Source organism: Centroberyx gerrardi, chromosome 4 (genome assembly GCF_048128805.1).
Source record: "Centroberyx gerrardi isolate f3 chromosome 4, fCenGer3.hap1.cur.20231027, whole genome shotgun sequence".
NCBI classification, from domain to species: Eukaryota; Metazoa; Chordata; class Actinopteri; order Beryciformes; family Berycidae; genus Centroberyx; species Centroberyx gerrardi.
The window spans coordinates 4096510-4112624 of record NC_136000.1 but is presented as its reverse complement, the minus strand read 5'-3'; the positions used below and the strand labels follow the sequence as shown (position 1 = coordinate 4112624).

At 41.3% G+C, this 16115-nt stretch overlaps 1 protein-coding gene across 1 annotated transcript in view; it reads right to left on the bottom strand.

The window, feature by feature from the left end:
- LOC139915914 (transcription initiation factor TFIID subunit 4-like) overlaps window positions 1–16115 on the bottom strand; it is a 28032-nt gene that overhangs the window by 5115 nt on the left and 6802 nt on the right. The window contains exons 7-14 of the mRNA XM_071904705.2: window positions 15237–15416; window positions 14153–14228; window positions 13062–13167; window positions 11400–11569; window positions 8926–9056; window positions 7748–7873; window positions 5422–5478; window positions 886–1008 (exon numbers count right to left, since the gene is read on the bottom strand). Of these exons, the coding sequence (XP_071760806.2) occupies window positions 886–1008; window positions 5422–5478; window positions 7748–7873; window positions 8926–9056; window positions 11400–11569; window positions 13062–13167; window positions 14153–14228; window positions 15237–15416 (969 nt within the window). The remainder of the gene's footprint in view (window positions 1–885; window positions 1009–5421; window positions 5479–7747; window positions 7874–8925; window positions 9057–11399; window positions 11570–13061; window positions 13168–14152; window positions 14229–15236; window positions 15417–16115) is intronic.

The following is a 16115-nucleotide window of genomic DNA, read 5'->3' as shown; positions in this document are numbered from 1 at the left end:
ATCACGTCGATTAACCTTAACGGTTAACGACTGTTTGAATTGCGTCATCGCAGCCGGTTAGTCCAACTGCGCAAATGACCATTAAACCAAAGTGGAGAGCTACTTGCAAGAAACGCCTCCAACACTTGATACGAATCCACTTGACTTCCCACCAGGTAGGATTCCCAGGCTGACAGCACTAACGCAGCGGTGCCTCTGCACCCCGGGACCTCTGCACCCCGGGACCTCTGCACCCCGGGACCTCTGTCCCGTCAGAGCGGGTCTTCTCTGACGGTGGGCAGATGTATGTGGTGCGTTACTCTGGAGCGTTGTAACATATTTGGGCCTAACAAACATCGATATTTGATCATTAACTAACAGTGCAAATCGATCAAGATTTTTTTTTAAAATGTGCATCCCTAGTCGCGATTAAATTCAAGGCCTCAAAAGTTCTGGAATATTGTTAAATACAGCATGCAAGTCTTCAGTTCAGTTTTAGAGGTCTTACAGATGTAGTGGCTTCTCTGTGTGCTGTTTTTCTACTGATAAAAGATCATGAAGACCCATTCTCTGATAAGGCAAAACTGTTTTTTTTTGTGTTTTTTTTCATTTTCTCTTGCATTGGTCATGCATTTCATTCTAACTGGCATCAAAAAGGTCTTTAAAAGTCTTAGATTTACCTTGATCAAACTCGGTATAGCTGATGCCACTAACCTACATCTGGCCCTCACTACAGAGACACCAAAGACCCATTTTAAGGCAGGAAAAACCCTGCTCTCCACACATCCTGCGACACCCCGCTATTCTGGGACACACCGGCCTCTGGTGGGTGCCGGGATGAAAAATGTAGCTTCCCGATCTGATAATTAATCATTGGTAGTCTGGTGGTTTTTTCTGGGCTCGTACCTCTGTGCCGGCCGAGGAGGAGCCCGGCGAGTCCAGCTTGCGCTTCTTGCGAGGCCCGATGGCGGCGAGGGCCGTGAGGTTGGCGTCCCGCTGCCGGATCTGAGCCTGCTCCTGCTGCTGCATCTGTGGGGGAGAAGAGACAAAACCATGTGTGACGTACCTGCAGTGGGACGGGACAGGTTTCCTTTTCAAAGTCATCTGAGCTGAATACAACGGTCTTCTCTTACTGAACTGACTGCCGGTTCACAAGCTGCAGGTGAACATGAACGCTCTCTGAAAACAGATCACTGAATTTAAACTACTGACACTTTTCACAGATGAAACCGTCAACCTTCAATAAACCATCGTCTGCATCTTATCTTCTCGTGCATGGATGATAACTGTGGACTGTAACTAGTGCTGAAACGATTAGTTGATTAAGCAATTAGTCGATTGACAGAAAATTAATAGATTAGAATTTTGATATTCAATCGTTTTATCGTTTAAGTAAAAATACCAAATATTTGCTGGTTACAGCTTCTGAAATACTACGATTTGTTTACTTTTCTCCATTTCATATTATTATAAAATGAATACTTTGTTTGTTTTTGTTTTTTTATTAATCAATTAATTGAAAAAATAATTGATAGATCAATCAATAATGAAAATAATCGTTAAATGCAGCCCTACTGCAACTAAATGGAAAAAAAACAACTAAATAGCAGTTTATACAAACTATTTGATCTCGTACTACACAGGTTAAAGTATAGATGGAATTTGTTTGGTTGATTTTAAAAAGTTATTGCTCATTTGCATAGCCTAAAGAATATAAGAATTTCCCCCAAAAGTATGTTCATACAAACAGCTCCAAAGCATCAGCAATTCCTGCACAAATTTACGGAAATTAGGTCTCAAATATCAAATATCTGATCAAGATTTTACTAGTATGTCCTCAAAACAAAAACATAAAGAGAGGCATCTTCCATCTGGTCTGCTACTCACTACTGGAAGTATCAAAAATATCAGTACTGGTATGGTCCTTCAAAAACACATAGTAGATACGACACTGGGGTTATTAAGTGAGCTCCTCCTCCACAGGGGTTTGGTTGAATTAAAGCTGCAGAAGAAGACTCAACAGGAAGTGTTGATGTCCCAAAACCATCAGCATCAAAACCGTTCAACACTTTATCCTCCTCACACCAACATTTGATCTACTGAGCTGCAGATCAGCGTACAAAGGGCTCTGCTATAGCATGCTAGTGCTGCATACTGACGGCCTTGACTGGGGGTGTGCGTGTGTGTGTGTGTAGGGGTGTGCGTGTGTGTGTGTGTGTGAAGGGGTGTGTGTGTGTTTGGGGGGGTGGGAGGATGACGAGGAGCTGAACGGACAGAGGACGTAATTCAAGGCAACATTTACATTCTTATTAAGACACTGTAATGCTAATTGGAAGGGAAGTGATGCACATGGCGTGTACACACACACACACACACACACACACACACACACAGCCAGACACACTCACATGAACAGATGCAAACACAGAGACACATAGACATACAGAGACACGTACAAAGAGACACACACACACACACACACACAGCTGCGGTTCATAGGCTGGTGACATCGTACAGTGACCTCTGATCCGACCCTGGTGGCCGAGAGGGAGCTGAGGTCACCTGCCTGAAGACGGTTAGGGTGTGTGTGTGTGTGTGTAGATGTATGACCACATGCATGTTTAACTGTGTGCATGTGTGTATTCTGTACTCTGTGCCCTCTGTGTGTGTGTGTGTGTGTGTGTGTGCAACAGCAGGCTTCTCTACAGTGGGCAGCAGGACTTGACAAATATATCAGACTAGTAATATTATCGGTAATGAAGTAATATGTACAAAATATTAGGGACTTCTTCCTGAATTTGGGTCGCAACCCATTTTGCACAATCCACATCTCAACTGTCTCAAAGATTAAAAATCCTTCTCTAACTCGTCTGCTTCTCTTTATCTACACCTCTGCCTTTGTGATCAGTATCGATTTAATAAGAGAAATCAATAAGGGATAATGGCTTTTACCTGGATTCACCTCATCAGTGCACTTCATGAAAAGAGTGAGTGTCCCTAATATGTTGCACATTCAGTGTATATATACACACATGTATGGGACTGGCATTTATTCCTTTGTGAAACACACAGAGATGTTCAACACAAACCAAAAAATATCTGATTCCAGTCCAAAAACTTATTTTCACCCTGAACAAAAGAAAGCTATTTATCAAAAATAACAATCTCCGACTCTGCTTCTACTGTCAGCTACAGACTCCGTTCCAACTGCATCAAACTTTGAGACTTTTTCATACATCTGACCCTCAACTCAACTCGTTGTAATGAGCTCAACTTGTTAATCTTTCAGGCTGCAGCTGCTTTCTGCTTTAGCCCACACATGTTCTCCAGGAAATGGACCTTTCTAGTTCTAAACAAAATCCCAGAAACATTCATACATGTGTGTTTTACAAGAACCTGGTCTAGAGGTGGGGGTTATAATAATGAAATATGTTGATTAGCAATACTACCACAAACCTAAACCATTATGAGCAGACAGAGCGGTCATCTCCTCCCTCCCTGCCTGGTATGGGACCTAAACTCTGCAGCAGTGCCGCCTCGGGCTGCTGTCTCCGTCTGATGAATCTGGTCCAGGCAGAAGCAGGTTACATCTAGCTGACCCGGCCGGTCCACCGTGCAGCCCCAAAACTACTCTGATGGAGCCAAAAACTAGACTGAACCATCTCAAGGAATTATACATTAGATTGTAGCACAAGGTTGGAAATTACATGCAGCCGGCGGCCAAATGCTGCTAAATTCTGCATAACTGTGGCTGGCAAGTTTGTCTGCTCTTCCAACCTCTTTGGCAGTTAACCAGCCATTGTTTGGGAGTTTTCTGGAAAAACAATTCAAAGTTTGCGCTTGTAGTAACTAAACTAAACCTTCTCACAGAATTATAGATGAGGCTGCAGTGCACTCTGTCCATCCACAGACTGATTAACAATAATTACTTCAGGATGTACTGACACTAGCATGTGAACGCAACAAATACAGAGGAGATTTTTCAAGATTTTAAGGGTTTTTTGAACACCCAACGCCCATTCATTTCCAATGGGAGATTACCATTTTTCTGCTTTTTTGTGTTCCTATTCCTAACTAAATCCCACAAGAAACGGTTTAGGCCCAGCTGTACAGTGAATAGTTTGCAACAGCCCATTCCTATCCGAATATTTAGAATTATTTCCTTCCTTATCCTCATTTCTTTTTCAGTTTTTAAATCTTCAGCGTTACAATACTGACCTTCAACAGAAACTAAAGCTCCTAAAACCTAGCATCTGCTCTGCAGTAGTAATTGGTTTGTGACCAGACTGCACTGACATGTCTCCACTTGGCTCTCATTCCTCCTCCCCTTAGGCCTGAGCAGAGAGACTTATGGGTAATGACCCTCGACCTCTGGAGCCCCCGGGGCCTGCCTGTGGCCACCGCAGCGAGACGCTCCCTGGCTGTCGCCCCGGGGCTCCGCTCTACAGGGAGGAGTCCAATATGAGAATAATGACTCCAAACAGGGTGGAGTGGAGGGGTGTGTGTGTGTGTGTGTGTGTGTGTGTGTGTGTGTGTGTTTCTGATGGAGGCGGCACGGCACTGCTTATCAGCCAGTATGATATTGGGAGTGACAGGTGTGGAGGGGGAAGTTTATATGCACACAATAATTTGACTATTGCCAATACTGCAAGCAAGGCAATAGTCCAAATACGTTGTTTACATGATTGTTTACAATAATAATTAGAATAATTTGACAACTATGTAAACCTATAATAATCCTGTTTACATGAGTGAAGTACTTATTTCTATTATCCAGAGAGAATTGTGGATATCTGACGTTTAACTGCTAAAAAAATAACTTGTTTCCTGTCCCGCTACTACCAAATTTTACGAAAACAATTACAGTCATGATTCTGCTCTGCCACAGCTTTTTAGCTCAGTTAGTCTGCAGCCTTCAGTTCTTTCCAACAGACACAAACTAATCACCATCTAAAAACCTCATGATCTCCATGTCTTGCAGCAGCAGAAGCATAAACTGCATCTCTCCCAAACTCCAGCAGCGTAGCTCCTGCTGCCGCCATCTTGGTCCGGCTCAGCACGACTCACACTCACTTTTTCTCGACTGGAAAAACTTTTCACTGTCTTGTTCTTACTATCTCTACCGCTCTCTCCTCCTGCATGTAAAACCCACAGCTGAATGGAGCAAGTTCACGCCCGTTCTCTGGTGGGTGTCAAAAGGCATTCTGGGAAATGTAGGAAATCACTAATTGAAGTAGAAGTAGACGAGGAAGGTTGAGGGAAAGCGGATACAACAAAAAAGTAAATTACAAAAAAATAACTCCTGGAATGTATTGAACATCACTGATCGATGATATACGTATACCAGTGGAAGAGGATCTGAGGGGGATTTTTCCTAAGTTTCCTGCTCTAATGACTACATATGAATATTACATTAAAACACACACATAGAAAATGTCTTACCTCTTTTGCCTTCTGCTTCAGTCGGGCCTGTTCAGGATCCTCTTGCCTGGCGCGACTCTGGAAATAAGGAGCAGACAGATCAGTTGGATTAGTGATTTTCCACCTTTTCATCTCATAACCCCTAAAAACAAAGTGATGCACCTCATGTTGTCGGTGGAAACATGTTAGAAAGGTGAACTATGACCCCCAACGATGTCTTTTATTTTCCCTTTTCACACTATATTACTTGATCAATTATTGGAAGAAGCCTAGAAGCTGAAAATATTCATTATTGTCACAAGGATTAAAAACATTCTCAGATTCCATAAATCATCTCCCGACCCCACTCGGGGGTCCAGACCCCAGGTTGAACCACTGTGTTAGATCATTTGAGATTTAAAGAGAAGCTGAGCGACAGTAGAGATCCTCAGCCTGGCTACAGCTGGAGGAAAGCTGTTTATAACAAGTGACTGTACACAGAATTAAAGAAGACAAAAACAAAGCAACCACTTATATATTTCATTTTGAAGAGTTTCACTTCAAAATGAAACCCACTAATTGAAAAAAAAAAAAAAAAGACGTTAAAATGAATGATAATTCAGCACAGTAATGTGATGGTATTGAGCAGCTCCATGCAGCTGCTGAGGGGAACAGAGTGAATCTAAGTGACTCAATACATGAGACAGTTTTAATACGGTCGGGGAATACTCTTCAATACAAGCAGATATAATCACCTCCTCAATGACATCTCTGTTGCACATCAAGGTAATTAGCTGTGTGTGTGTGTGTGTGTGTGTGTGTGTGTCTGTCTCTAATGATGTCTTTAGAAGGTCACTTCTGTAATTATCTCTGCTTTCCTGTGTCTCTTCCCCCCATGGGACAGACACACACACACACACACACACCGGAACAGAGGACACCTTTAAATGGCATGTAACAAAGTTTCTAAACTGGATAATAACTGTGTGAGTGTGTTTGTTTTAGGTTTAGCTCATTTGCACAGCCGTCAAAAAGATAAAAACAAGAAATGAAAAAAAAGAAAGAAATTAAACTGTGTGGGTGAGACAAAATCAAAAACAAAATGGGCTTCTAAAAATATCTCACCTCGCAAGAAAATCAGACAAAAAACGACAGAAACACATCAAAAATAATAAAGGAGGAGAATGGCACACAGAAAACAAAATGCTTAAATAACAAGGAAATACAATTCATTTCAAACAGCCCTGATGCAGAAAATGAAACTGTATGAGTATGCATGAGTGTGTATGGATCTGTTATGGCTGCATGTGTGTGTGTATAAATGTATATGTGCAGCTTTGCATTAGTCCCCCTGGTTTTCTGCTATTCCACCATCGCAGAAAACCGCTCGCATCACACAACACGAGCTGTGCTGCAGAAAAATAATAAAACTATTTAACAAGTTATGCAGGAAACCATCACACATGTTCTGCAGTTGTTTGCTGCCGCCTCATGATGTCACTGCAGGACGGCTGACTGACTTCCTCCCTGTCCGAGATCCCAGAATGCTTTTCACCCTCGCAGATGAGGGACATTCCTACAGCATAGAGCAGTTTTTACAGCTGATCTAAATGTTATTTCACTGTTTCATGTCCAGTTTTTCCTCTTTATTGGCTAAAATATCCTTTGGTGCATACAGTTTAGAAGTGGTTCTTGTTAGAGTTGCATTAAAACACATCTGACTGAGGGTTAAGCAGTTTGGGTGTGATGTCATTTAACTTAACTAAAACTACTAAAACTTAAACTATGACAATAGCTTTGATTGGTTAAAATATTATCTTTCATTTATAGGTTTTTATAGGGAATGGTTTTAGCAATTTTAACCACAGGTAACAGGTTAAAGAAATACCATATTTCCATATTTGTGACTTATCCTATGCACTTTGTAATATGGCTATGGAATTGTTTAATTTACTTACTTAATTTTTTTTTTCCACCTTTGATTTACTCAAATGCAGTTCAACATGAGTTACACTTTCATCACAGCTTACAGGCATATTCTATTTTTTCAGTTTTAAAAGCTACATCCCTATTGTACTTGATCATTTACATCATTGTTATTATTTTATTTATTAGGCACCAAGTTAGCTCTATGTAAAGGTAATTTATTTCTGTGTATGGATTCATTGACCCACTAAAAGCAATACATAATTTAAGTTGATAGCTGAATATGTTCTGTCTCCATTTCATCTCCGTTTTTAATATTGCAGAAAGCCGCTTTTTCTTTTTGACAGGTGACCTATGCATGTATATAGGTGTGTTTGTATACATGTGTACAATATACACTGTATTTGTGTGTGTGTGTGTGTGTGTGTGTGTGTGTGTGTACCTTGGCAGCCTTCAGCAGCATCTCTCTCTCTTGCTCGTCCTTCCTCTGCTTCTCCATCCTCTCCAGCTGCTCAAAGAAACGCAGCTGAGAGCGAACGTCTGAAGACTGTTCGTACACCTCCTCGTCCTGATGGAGGGATGGAAGGAGGGAGAGAGAGGTGGAGGGAGAGAGAGAGAGAGAGGGTGATGAGAGAAGAGGAGACGTAGAAAGAGGGTTAGAGGGAGAAGGAGGAAGAAAGATGGAGGGATGGGAGTAGAGGGAGAGGTAAAAAAGGAGAAGGCAAGAGAGGGAGAGGCAGGTAAGGAAGAAGAGAAATAGGAAGAGAAAGAGGAAAATTGGAGGGAAACAGAGAGAGATGTAGAAGGTAAGAGATGCAGAGAGAGGCAGAAGGAGAGAAGGAAAAAGGAGAGATAAGGGGAAAGACGGAGGAATATAAAAAGAGGTAGAGAGAAAAGGTAAAAAGAGATAGTGGCAGAGATGGTGAGAGGTAGAGGAAAAGAGGGAGAGAGGAAAGGCATAAAGAGAGGGGAAGAAGGAGAGAGGTTTGACAAACAGTGAAGAAGAGAAAGAGAGGAGAGAGAGAGAGAGAGAGAGAGAGAGAGGAGAGAGAGAGGTTATAAATGCAATTTTCTCCTCAATATCTGGGTTTTAAATTCCTCTGATTTTACAATTTTAAAACGTGACTTCAAATCGTGATTTCAAATCTAATAATCCACTAGCTGAAAAATATGACACCTACTTTAATAAAACGAATGCTGGCAGAAAAGTACAGTACACTATGGGTTACTGTTAAAGGTCTGACAGCTCTGAAGACCTTTGCTTATAAAATAGCTTTGGTTTTGAGGACAGAATCATCTGCAGTTTTGAAATATTGATTGATGAAATCTTTCCAAAATCAATATATAGAGATTTGGAATGAAAGAAATGAATTGTGACTGAACACGGATCGATATAAACTCTGTAAGAAAGTTGCTTTACATTAGTTGCTACTGATCTGTTGCTCATGCACACACACAGCAGCTCCGGACCCAAATCTTAAAATATGCAAGATGCTCGTTCTGACTTATTTTTATCTGCATTTATGTCCTTTGTTTTCTGTAAAGCACTCTGTAACAAACCTATTGGTTAAGAGCATTTTTCTAAATAAATCTGTCTATCCAGAAGTGGTTCGGCCTTGCCTTTCCCCCGTCGGCGCGGTGCTGAGCGACGGCTGAAACCTTCTCCAGCAGGGAGCGTAGTCTGGTCTGGGTGGCGTGGGAGATGTAGTTCACCACCTCCACCGGCACCTCGGTCACGCCCAGCTTCTTAGCTGAGGAAGGGAAGGGAAACCGAACAGGAAGTTAGAAGCTCTCCTGTCTGTACTGTGCCAGTAGTCTTGGAGTAATAGATTTAATTCAAGCTTTGTTTAGACCATATTTCTTAAAGATTTGGCATATAAAAACATTTACCATTTCAATATTCCATACTTTGTCTATACCTTAACTTCTTGAGTGGGTTTGGTGATTTTGGGAGATTTTGTTCAGTGTTTAGTAGGGCTGAACAATTATTTTTTAGAAATTTTATCGAAATCACAATATGGCCTACTGCAATTTTCAAATCGCAGGAGGCACAATATTTGTTAAAGGCGAAATGTGTGTCAAAATACCGTTTAAAATTAAATATTGTCGTGCTGCAGAGATGTCCTGGCCTACACATCATATTCTACAGACTTAAGAAAACATCTTTGTTTGGTACAGATCCCCGCAAAAATCACACCATAATCATTTTAATATGTTTTTCAATGAAATTGAGAATAATGATGTAAAAATGATCATCCTCTCTAATATCGCAAATCATATCGCAATTGCAATATCAGTCAAAATAATCGCAATTAGATATTTTTTCAAAATCGTGCAGCTCTAGTGTTTAGCACGATGCGGCAATATGACAGCCAACTCACAGATTTGTCGGACCATCTGGTAAAACTGTTATGTAAAGGTTCTTAGCATGAAGTAACATTCAAAGATCATGAATATGTGGATAACTCAAATTTGATAAAAACGTAGATAAAACATTATAATTCCAAGCTCATAAGCTATCAATAAAAGATTGTTTTTAACCTTTATTCATCTGGGGCAGGTTTGCTGCTCCTTTTCAGCAACGCTCTGCTTCACATTCAGACAGTTTCAGAGTTCAGTGCAGCCACAGACTTCTACTGCAGCTTCCTCACTAGAGTAACTGGGGATTAACTACTTTGCTTAAAGGAAAAATCCACTCTTATATACTCCTACACTGTTACATATGTGTAATTATAATAACTGTGTAATTGTTGAATGTCGGTGCAAAATGGCGGCTCTAGAAAGAAGCCCTCGCTCTTTGGTTCTGAGGGACTGACCTGACGTTTACGGCTGATGTTTTACATCCTGAAACATTTTCTACTATCAAACTCCATTATAGCTGCTGGAAATATCTGGAGGTGACGTCACCCCGTCTACGATTGGCCAGTTATCCACCAAGAAGAAAAATACACCAAACTACTAAATGTAACCTAGAAATGCAAAGTGTTTTTAACAGTGTGTTTGAAACAGTGTTTCAGGATGTTTTTTCCTTCGACCTCTAGCGTTCCGCTTCTGTCCTTGGACTAATTTTAAACCCAAACCCCAGAACTCATTGGGTTCTTTCACCGACAGTGGGCACAAACGTTTGAGGGGACCCGGCGCCGTCCCGGTCCGGCAGGGGTTGAGTGGACCGCCGCAGTCGAGTGCACAAATAGCCAGCGGCCGCAACAGAGCCAACCCACTCCTAAACATGACAGACGGAGTGAGAAGAGGAAGATCACTACCGCTGAATGTAGTTTAATTTAGACTACCATAGTTTATCTAATATAGATAGAATAGAAATTTACCCATTTTGAGAATCCATGTCTCATTTACATGTTGTGCATCCCAATAAAACGGCAACATCCATTGTGAATGTCTGTATTGCATTCTTATGGGAGATGAGGAATTGTATACGTACATGGGTTATGAAAGTTTCTTTTGATACATTTGGACTTCTTTAGAGCTGCAACGATTAATTGATTAGTTGTCAACTATTAAATTAATCGCCAACTATTTTGATAATCGATTAATCGGTTTGAGTAAAAAATTCTCTGATTCCAGCTTCTTAAATGTGAATATTTTCTGGTTTCTTTACTCCTCTATGACAGTAAACTGAATATCTTTGGGTTGTGGACAAAACAAGACATTTGAGGACGTCATCTTGGGCTTTGGGAAACACTGATCGACATTTTTCACCATTTTCTGACATTTTATAGACCAAACAACTAATCGATTAATCGAGAAAATAATCGACAGATTAATCGACAATGAAAATAATCGTTAGTTGCAGCCCTAGACTTCTTACTGGTCACATTGTGGGTTTCTGCTTGGGTTGGCGGCTGATTTTTGCTGCTTATTCAGAGCAGAAGGGTCAACAGCCCGCAACAGGGAGGGTCCAGTTTAAAACCAGCACAAACTGCACCCAGTCAGTACGTCACCTTCTGACCCTTAAACCCCTTAAAACCCTTAAAGCCGTTAAAACCAGTCTCAGATTATGACAGAAACCCCGCCCCGCCCCGCCCCGCCCCGCCCCGCCCCGCCCCGCCCCGGTTTCACTCGACAGGCCACAGTACCTGTGTCCAGGATGCGGCGGTGCAGCAGGCCGGTGGGCAGGAAGGCTTCGTCCTTACAGGAGCGGATCTTGGTGCCGACGATCTCCGAGCTGGTTGCCAGGATACGGGCGTTCTCCTCGTTGAGGTTGACGCCGGCCATGGACGCCACGTCGTTGATGTCGTCGTCATCTCTGAGGACGGCAGAGGCAGAGCGCGAGTGTTTAGGAGGCAGGCTGAGGAGCGGGAAGCCGGTCTTTACTGTGACTTTGGGTTTCAGCGGCGATCGACAGCATCAAAGTCTCCATCATCACAGTAAAGAATGCCCTCAAGGGTATTATGGCTTTAATTAAACTGTTGCCAATGTATGTGTCCTGTCTGACAAGTTTTCTTCCAATTAACATACATATATTAGAATAAAAACAGGGAAAAACAAGACAGATCACTAACCGGCCTCCTGGTTTACCACAAGAGTTGGCACAGCACACAAAAAAGCATGACTACCTGTGACTTTATGGTAACGTTTTTTTTTAACTATTCAGTTTGCTTGGTTGAAACTAGCTGCTGTATGCTGCACAATTTAAGTCAAGACGTCTCCTACATATTTCTGAACAGACTTTAGAGTCCATTACTGTCATCACAGTAGAGACACATGGTGTTTTAGTATGTCAACTGTCCAATCCTTAAAACCTTATTCCCCACATTTCCCTCTTAATTTGTATTTATCCAATTTTTTTTTTTTTTATTCTACACATTGACACATGGGTGGACAATGAAACCGTCATAGCATGGTGGAAAAAAATACAACCTCTAATAACTGTATTTAAAGATGCTGTTTGGAAGGAAAGATATCTACATAAATGTTAATCCATTAAAGATTCCTACTGCAACTTTAAGACATTTTAATACTTTTTAAGGCCTTAAATTTAGGAGGCTTTAGAAGGCTTTTTCAGACTCTTAAAGCACCGGCCGACAGCCTGCAGCCTCCTCTCTCTCTCCTGCTCTGAAACACTGGGAAGGCGATGCAGACGAGGTCAGAGGTCACATGACATCAACCCAGAGAGCCGCGACTCTGATCCATCTGGACCACAGCATAAAGACTTCAGACCTGTGAGATTTCTGTCTCCCTGGTAACACAGAGCTGGGATGCAGAAGGCAGATGCTGCCCCCACATGGTCGACCTGTGTAACTACACGTCCCGGCCCGGCTCGTCACTGGCAGCTCTCAACAGCAGCTGTTCTCAACCTTTTTGGCTGGTGAACCCGTAACATGAAGCGATGCCTACTCCAGGGTTCCCACACTTATTTCACAATTAAATTCCAAAACTTTTCCATAACTTCATACCAAATTTTCATGACTGCACTACTGTGGTGTAATGTAAAGCACCCTTCATGAATGCTACGACACTGAAAATGTGTTTTGTTTGACTCACAGCAACCACTTTGCAGAGCAACAGCATTACATCCTACTCATTTTTTTCAAAATGAGTCCTGTACATATTATTTTCAGTATCATTATTTAAAATTTCATAACTTTTCCAAAGGTTTAATGATATTTTACAATTTTCCAAAACATTTCCAGAAAACAAATTTTCAAATTTCACAGTTTTCCCAGAATTTCATGCCTGTGGGAACCCTGCCGACCCAGTGTACAGAATATATTTCTGCCAATGAGGTTATACTTCACCTGAATGTCCCGCCCCCTGGGTCACTCAGTTTCTTCTGATTGGCTTGGGCTGCTAGGTTAGCGGGACTTTTGCCAGCTATAATCGTTGGTCCTCTCACAAGTGCACCTGGGAAAAAAAAACAAAAAACAATCAATATCACCAGCTGATATCTTCATCAAAATTGCAGGTATTTTCTGGAGCCAAAGTCATAATGCAGAAAACTGTAAAACACACTGTTGTACTTGGTTTGTTTACATTCACACTGCACAGTTACAATCCATCCCAGGCTTGTAAACAAGTCACATGATTCACAAATGGCTTGTTTATTGGACAGAGTTTTGGTAACCTATCATCCTGCCAGGTTAGAGACTTTGGTGGTGGGGGAGATTCAAAACAAATCTGATTCCAGTCCCTGTAATTATAACTAATCATGATGGACTTGTCTGTCTCTTCTTCTCTGGTGTTCATACCAGAACACATGAAGAAATAGCTGAATATGAGCATGAGTCCAGACTGTGGTTTGTTATGCCAGGCTTTCCAAGCATGAGGAACTGTTGGCTATCACATATCAACATCCGTCTCCTTCTACCCATAAACCCTTGTGTTTTAGGGTTTTTTCCTGCAGTTAGTTAGCAATATGTTCTCACTCCTAACAAACCGCACTGCAGTTCTCTTATAGGAGGACCGAGACTCGCATGTTCGTCTCGGTGCCGTTATTTGGTCCTACCAGAGTTTGAATGGCATTGTTCTCTCCTGGACAAATGAAGCAAACTAAAGGAATAAACGCTGCAGGCTTGGAATAAACCGCTCCAGACATGCTTGGTGCGAACACACAAAGAAACAAGATCTGGGCCAAAGAGTTTTTGCAAATACTTTTCTAGGCTGTTTCAACCTGAGAGCACCAGAGGGGAGGGGTCTGCCACATAGGATAGTACCAATAAACACCAGAACATTTAGACAATCACAGCAAAGTGACTGAGACTGAAACTTCTTTAGTTATTCTGAGGTAGACAACCCCTCCCCTCTAGTAGTCCGAATCAGGTTAAAACAAACTAACCCTACATTAATTTAAAACACTACTGGAGCTGGTCTGATGGGTGGCGTACTGCACCTTGGGGTCTGATGGTCTGAGTGATGACCATGGGCATACGGGTCTGGACTGTCTGGACGCCTGGTCTCCTCACACCCTGGATAAGAAGAATGAGAAAAAAAGAGAGACATTACAGACATTACATCAACAGGAACCGAGCATGAGGGTCATTTTAGTTTTGGTTTCTCATCCATCCCTGTTCTGGATTAAGTGCATGTTGCAGAGCTAAAAACATCTTTCTTTGCTTCATCATAATAATAACTAGGATTTGACTGATATCGACACCTGAAGGACGGCTGATCCTGAGTTCACTGCTGATCTAAATGTTATTTTTAGTTAGATTTATGTCCAGTTTTTCTCTTTACTGGCTAAAATATCCCTTGGCGCATACAGTTTAAAAGTGTCAGTTTTTGGAGTTGCATTTAAAACCCTTTTACACTTTGACAGAGGGTTTAGTAGTTGGGGTATGACGTAATTTGTCTTACTTCATCTATGTTAACTATGACAGTTGTTCTGACTGGCTAAAATATTACTCTTAAAATAACAGATTACATAAAGCATGACATGGCTTTAGCAATTTTAACCATAATCTATAGATTAAACAAATAATACATTTCCATTTCTATGCTTTGAAATGTGTTTATGGAGTTGTTCAGTTTACTTGAATTTGTTTTCTCACATTTGATTTACTCAAATGCAGTTCGTTTATAACAGCTTATAGGCCTATTCTATTTTTTTTTATTTTAAAATTAAAATTATTATCTTATTTATTATGAGGCAACAAGTTAGCTGTATGTAATAATACTTCTGTTTATTTAATTCTGATTCATCATTGCTCCATCAAAAGAAACACATAATTAAGTTCATAGCTGAATATGTTCTGTCTCCATTTCATGAAAATGTCTATCTTACTTGTTTTTAATATTGCGGAAAATGTCTTTTTCTAACTGCATATTTTTGACCGTTGACCCAAGGAATATGATTTTTGTATGATTTTTTTGGAAAGCTGCAGGGATTAATAACATAGATATCTAGTTAATCTAGCTAATAAAATACATACATAGCTAGTTAAAACGTAGAATCTAAAATATCTAGGTCATCATACCAAGGCTTGGTTTGGGAGCGGTGCGTTCAGTCTGACGGTGCTGGTGACGGGGCTGCTGGGAAGCCGCGGTCTGATGGTGGTGGCGACGGCGCCGGGGGCACCCATGGGTGGGATGGAGGTGCTCTGGGTGGGAGCCTGCTGGTTGCTGAGCAGAGACTGGCGAAGGGCGGGGAGGCTTTTCTGTGGAGCGAGAGAAAACACTTATGGGTTAAACATGGCATGACATTACGATGAAATATTATGATGATGATTCCTTCAAGGTTTGATTGATTAATTGATTAATCCATTAATGATGTATGTGAGTAAGTGAGTGAGTAATTGAGTTGGCAAGTAAGTGAAGGAGGGAGTGAGCGAGTAAGTAAGGAGTTAAGTGCCTGAGCGAGTAAGTAAACAAGTGAATGAGTGAGTGAGGGACTAACTAAGTTATTCAATGAGTGAGTGTGTGTGCATCTAATCTGTAACGATTAATAATACTGTCAAATTTTACAATATTTGAGCTGGCATTAGCTTGCTGAAGGAGCACTGCTGGCTTCACTAAACAACATCGGGATAACATTTCCAAAGTTTAAAAAAAGAGCGATTGTGAGCGATGTGTTTTATTTTAGTCTCATGCTTAGAAATAACTTAATAGCAGCTAGTATAAGTATAACTCTGTCAGTTTGTCCCAGAAATGTCAAAAAACCTACTGGCCATACAGCTCACTTGGTAGGACAGCAGACTTTCATGTGAGGGTCCCAGGTTCGAAGGTTTTGTTTTTGGTTTGACGGAGCCAATTGGTCGCAGCTTATCATGAATTACGTGCTTGTTCTAAAGAAGCGTGCATGGAGGGGCAATGTACACACTGAAGGTGCTTTATCTTTTAAACCAGTTACAGTAGTA